The 6,297-nt window shown below is 38.8% G+C and overlaps 1 protein-coding gene across 1 annotated transcript; it reads left to right on the top strand.

Moving 5' to 3' along the window:
• The first annotated feature begins 543 nt into the window (after positions 1 to 543).
• On the top strand, positions 544 to 5,139 carry LOC137802388 (sodium- and chloride-dependent GABA transporter 2-like). The gene is made up of 14 exons (XM_068600194.1): positions 544 to 646; positions 744 to 878; positions 971 to 1,111; positions 1,301 to 1,385; positions 1,461 to 1,593; positions 1,701 to 1,835; positions 2,088 to 2,191; positions 2,280 to 2,404; positions 2,971 to 3,083; positions 3,557 to 3,694; positions 3,810 to 3,912; positions 4,461 to 4,561; positions 4,657 to 4,827; positions 4,954 to 5,139. Exons 3-14 carry the CDS (start codon positions 997 to 999, stop codon positions 5,137 to 5,139), a joined length of 1,509 nt encoding a protein of 502 aa, XP_068456295.1. The 5' UTR covers positions 544 to 646; positions 744 to 878; positions 971 to 996.
• The last annotated feature ends 1,158 nt before the right edge of the window (positions 5,140 to 6,297 follow it).

Genomic DNA, 6,297 nt, shown 5'->3' with positions numbered 1-6,297 from the left:
CACTTTGGCAGTTTGTGACAGAACTTATGCAAGAGTTTTTTGTGCTGGTTGGTTCAGCTGGAGTCGGGACTCATACGATGTATTTTGGATGTTTCCGATGGATGTGGAAATTACACGAGTATAAAGCAAAACTAGTGTTTTTTTTTCATGGTGGATGGCAGAAACGGTAACTTTTTTTTTTTTTTTTTTTTTACAGCAATAAGCCACACCCCTTTTAGATGAATATGTTCATTTCAGGAGTTTACTGCAGAGACCTAGATCACCTTCACCTGTATGGGATCAGTACAGTCTCAATATTGACAAATTCAAACAGAAAGTGTCACAAAAGCGCACAGAACAATTCACAAATAATTTGATTTACAAATGCACACAGAAGGATTCACAAAAAACATTCCAATGATTTATATAAATGTAAAAATGTGTTTTTTTCAACATGGATCGATCTGACATGTCTTGATGGAGCCAGCAAGTTATCCAGAGATGAGTCTGATGGACGATGCTAACAATCCAAATAATGCTCTTGCAAAGTGTAAGACAAGAGGCCAGTGGGCAAAGAAGAGCGAATTCTTTTTGGCAGTAGTTGGAAACATCATTGGTCTTGGCAATGTTTGGAGATTTTCATATCTGTGCTTCAAAAACGGAGGAGGTAAGAACCCGATTCAAAAAGTAAATGTATTGTACAGAAGAAAGTTAGACAATAACAGATTGGCGTATTGGTGATTAATCAACATTTTTCTTTTTAGGAGCGTTCCTGATTCCTTATGTTCTGATTCTGGTCACCTGTGGGATCCCTCTCTTCTTCCTGGATCTATCTCTGGGACAGTTAACCGCTCAGGGTGGAATCACGTGTTGGAGGAAAGTATGCCCTTTATTTGAAGGTAATGCTAGCTTAGCTACATATTCAATACAGTGAGCGTAGTCTTTGAACCACGATTGCTTGTGTGTACCTAAAGAATATTCTTGTCGATAGGTTTAGGCTATGGCAGTCAAGTGATAATGCTTTATGGTGGGATGTACTACATTGTCATCCTGGCTTGGGCCTTCCTCTACCTCTTCTCCTCCTTCCACACTGTACTCCCTTGGGCCAGCTGTAACAACACCTGGAACACAGGTACACATCTGCATTATCTTGGTGCCGTGACCTCCATGGCAAATCACTGTACTTTTGGTATTGATATTAAAAAAATAAATTCTTACAAAGCTAACTAACTCAATGCAAAAATAGCAGATTATATACATAGCAAATTCTAAAAATGTCCCTCCACTATAACTTATTATTTGTCCACTTTTCCTCTGAAAGAGAACTGCATCGACTTCAGTCAGAATTTTTCAGCTACTGTCCACATCAAGGAAAATGCAACATCTTCAGTTGAAGAATTTTGGCAGTAAGTATGGATATCACCAAGATTGTTTGAGAGTCGTAACAATGCATCTTGACATCATTTTCTTTCTGCCCGCAGGAGGAAAGTTTTGCGTTTGTCTGCAGGAATAGAGGAGATAGGCGGTATCCAATGGGACCTGGCTGGATGCCTTGTGCTCAGCTGGATCATCTGTTACTTCTGTATCTGGAAAGGAGTCAAGACGACGGGAAAGGTGAGATGTGTAGTACACACTGATACCAACAAAGTGGTTCAAAACTAGACCTTGATGTGAAAGTTGACCACCATTTAATACAGTATGTATTGATGCTTCTCTTTCAGGTCGTCTACTTCACAGCCACTTTCCCCTACGTGATGTTGATTGTGTTGCTGATCCGTGGGCTGACATTGCCAGGAGCTGCAAATGGAATAAAATTTTACCTTTCTCCTAATCTGACCCGTCTGACTGATCCTCAGGTAAGATTTGATGTAGACAACTTGTTTGTAGAGGAAGAACGAGTACCAGTGGAGTTGGGAGGAACTTTAATGGAGCCACAGATTCCTCTTGGGGTGATAGGGCATTATTTTGACTGCAATGGGAACTGCAGTCTCATGATGTAACCACTATGAAGACAGGGAGGACCGCACCTTTAGCAGAAGTACAATAGCACCATCAATATATATATATATATATATATATAATCCCAGCTCATTTAACTCTCCTTTAAGATATGGATGGATGCTGGAAGCCAGATTTTATTCTCTACTACTGTCTGCACAAGCTGTTTAATTGCTTTGGGAAGCTACAACAAATTCAACAACAACTGCTACAAGTGAGGAGGATTCATGTTATTCTATACTGACTATTTCTACAAATGTTTATGTGATGCAGATACTTCCTCGTCATTCTTAAAATTTCAGAGACACATTCACCCTGTGCACACTGAACAGTTTAACCAGCTTTATAGCTGGCTTTGCAGTCTTCTCTGTCCTCGGCTTCATGTCGCGTGAGTTGGGTGTTGACATCTCAGTAGTAGCTGAATCAGGTATGGGCTAGTTTGTAGACAAACACGATGTTGCATATTCCTTTGTTGTGTTTCTATTTGTGTCTGATCTGAGAAGGTAGAGTAGGGTACAGTCAGTTCATCCAAGCTTTTCACTGAAAGCAGCTGCCTGCTTCATCAGGAGAGAATGCAGCGATAGCAGGGAGAGCGAACCAAAGCACTTCGGTTAAAGCCATTCAACCAAAATAATGACCTTAAAAAAACTAAACTGCTCCATAGAGCAGAGGGTAACAAAGTTGAGTGATATCAGTATGTTCGTGACACTTTTCTCTTATACATAATACACAGAAGTTAATATAAAAATTGCATCAGCTTTCGTGAAAATAAATGCTTAACTTTTTGTTTAGTTCCTCTGTTGTGGTGTAAACTGATATCTGTGCCCATGATGAGTGTTGTGAGTAGCACACATACTGTATACACACTTCAGCCAATTGCTGTAATATGAGACATTTTTTCAGACTTCATACAATAACTAGGTATTCTGTACTTTATTTGATACTTTATTTGGGTTACTTATTTATTTGCCATGTACTTTGGACCACTTGCAGGTCCGGGCCTGGCATTCATCGCCTACCCTCGAGCAGTAGCCATGATGCCTTTACCCCAACTCTGGGCTGTCTTATTTTTTATCATGGTAATATTCCTCGGACTTGACAGTGAGGTAAAGTGTTACCATTCAGTTGTGTTCACAATTCACATCGGAGCTTCGTAACATTCGGTTAGTTAACCCACACAGGCCTCACCCTCGAATCGACTCTCCTCCAATTATGAGCAATTATTCAGCCACTGAAAATGTTCACAAGCATAGCCCGACAATCAGGATGTGCCTACTTGAATATGTGTGAGCCCCACAATATATATGTGTTAGCGTGGCACACACCGCTTCCTGCCATCCTTTTTCTCTTCAGCGAACAGTGATTTTTGAGTGTGAACGTAGCATTAAGGCAGACACAAACTGAATGGCCAGCTACGCTGTTAGTAGGTGATCAGCCATTCTCTACAATATATTAAAAAGCCAGTTTACATTGCAATAAGTGCTAAGACACCCACCACGGAAACCCTGTAGTGGCTAATGGACTTAATTGTATCTACGATGTCAAAAATGTCAACGTAAAACTCGGCTTTTACCCACAGTTCGTCTATCTAGAGGGCTTGGTGACGTCTATATCAGACATACATCCTTCCTTCTTTTTCATTGGTCATCGACGTAAACTGCTTCTGCTGGTCGTCTGTGGCGTGTCCTTCCTCATCGGCCTGTTCATGGTAACTGAGGTAAGAATGGGTTTGTTTAAACTGTTAAGAAATACTACACCACTCTGTCCGTCATCTTTTCCTTAAACAAAACAATCTCTTTTGTCTCCCTGTCTCTGTTTTCTCTGGATTGTAGGGAGGACTTTATGTTTTCATGCTGTTTGACTACTATGCTTGCAGTGGAATGCCAATAATGCTGTTTGGCCTCTTGGAGTCCATCTGTGTGGGGTGGATATTTGGTGAGCAACAACAATTCTATCAATCAAAGACTGTCAGAAGTCGAGGTGACACACAAGCTTTCCATTATGTTGATTTAGAAGAGCTCCCTGCACTCCAAACGACCTCAGTCTCCTCAGCATAAAGAGAGAAATGGCACCATATTATAATAGTGCAGTTTCTCATTTATGATAGTTTGATCAAGTTTTCTTGATTCAAGATGTTTTTACTGTCATATGCACAGATAACAGACAGTTATTCTATACAATGAAAAGCTTATTTTGCTCGCTCAATAAACTTGAGGTAAAAAAAATAAGGCACAAAATATAAAAGATATAACACTATTGCACAAAAATATCATATTATTGCTATGATAAATATGATAAAATATGCTAATAGTATTGCTCATTGTATCTTTATACGCTATGCATTGTTACAACGTTGCAAGCCTACATATATTGCATGAGTTGCCCTTTATTGAAATGTAACAATACCAACAGTTCCCTGTCAAGTAAATGAAGAGATCATTAAATGTTGATGGAACTAATATGACTGTCCGCCCGTCTTCCAGGTGCTGAATGTTATTACGACAAAATAAAGGACATGATTGGCTACTACCCCTCGTCGTATATGAAATATTGTTGGCGGTTCTTCACGCCGTTTGTCTGTGCCGTAAGTATGTTTATGGTGTGTTGGTGTGTCTGTCGTAAACCTTACGGATCAAAATCAAGACTGGGTGAAAATGCTGTATTTCTTCTTTTTAATAGGGAATATTGCTATACTCTCTGGTCAATTTCACCCCGCTGAAATACAACAACACCTACCAGTACCCCTGGTGGGGCAGCACCATTGGGATATTGCTTGCTTTCTCTTCCGTTCTCTTAACTCCTCTGTGGATTATCTATAGCATGGCAGTAACCCCGGGAACAATGAGACAGGTGAGCGTGGCTACCGACAGCACAGCGTGCTCCAGTCACCGCAAAGATTTACTGCTAAAGAGAAAGTTAAGAAAGCATTGTGTTACAATGCAAGTGATCTCACAATTGTTGGTCTTTTTTTTACAGAGACTGAAAACGTTATGCACACCGACAGCTGACCTGCGTGACCCTTCGCCGAAGAAGACTCTCTACCCTGGATCACCTTTTTCTGATACCGAGATGCGTGATTTATCTAAACGTCCCAAAGATGGCGGTTCTGAAGGTGTGCCACCTTTTATTGGAGACATCACTGACTTGATGCCTAAAGTTTAATGGCTCATGGCGATGTGTTATGTTGGTGTTAGGGACTTTTCTGATTCAGTTAATGGTCCTTTCAGTACACTCAAAGGTTCTCTGCTGATATTATTATTTCTGTGATCAGCTGTCATGAGCATTTAGTTCTTTAGGTTTTAAGTTTTTACGTTATGTGCCTTGTGTAGTCAATTTTTTTGGTAAATCATGGTAAGACGCCGTAATATCCACATTCCTTATGGACATTTCCCCTGATATTACCTGGGTTTTTATCTTGGATGTAGGCTGGACCCAATTTATTAATATAATCATCACATGATGATTAATATGCAAACAGCTGTTATTGTCAAATTATTTTATCAATAACTACATTCTCTATTGCATCCAACACTACTTTCTATATTTCCTGGTGTCATATAGACAGTAGTATATGTTTGTGACATTATTTTTCCAGGGAAATCATTGCTAATTTTAAAGTCAAAAAAGGTAAAAAAAAAAAAAAAAGTAAAAAGAAAAGTCAATATATATATATATATATATATATATATATATATATATGTATATATATATATATATATATATATATATATATATATATACACACACACACACATAACTTTTTAAAATTAGCAATGATTTCCCTGGAAAAATAATAATAATGATAAGTAACTTTGTGATGGCGGCCATCTTGGAAACGCCTTCTCCTGCCTGCAGTGCATGGAAAATCCACCAGATGGCAGAATACATGTTTAGGTTTGTATGCAACAGGTGTTTGAGGAAAGTGCTGCTCACGTTGATTCTCACTCATGAAGCAAATATGATTCAAATGGCATGACAGGGTTTTATTGGCAAAAATTACAAAGGTTTTGATACTCATGCTGAAACTGGATTATCTCCTCAACCACTCGGGTTGTTTGAATAATTCTGGTGGTATGATAAATACAACACTTGTGAGACTAGTTAAGAAGTGTATATAGCAGTATATATGTTACCGGCTAAAGGTGGTAGATGGAACTAAGAAGAAAGAAAATAGAAAAACTTTGAGGATGAATATATCTTTAAAAGTTGAACGTTTTAAAGTGTTTCATCGTATGTTAAGAGTCTCTCTGCAAAGTTTGACCTTGATAAATGGAAGTAGAACATTTTTTGAGACTTTTGTTGTACAGACAGTTTAGACTT

The sequence above is a fragment of the Clinocottus analis genome, unplaced genomic scaffold (assembly GCF_023055335.1).
Source record: "Clinocottus analis isolate CAN_PGR_092001 unplaced genomic scaffold, fCliAna1.0.p SCAF_11, whole genome shotgun sequence".
Taxonomy (NCBI): Eukaryota; Metazoa; Chordata; class Actinopteri; order Perciformes; family Cottidae; genus Clinocottus; species Clinocottus analis.
Note: the sequence above shows the minus strand (reverse complement) of the source record. Positions and strands in the feature narration are given on the sequence as shown.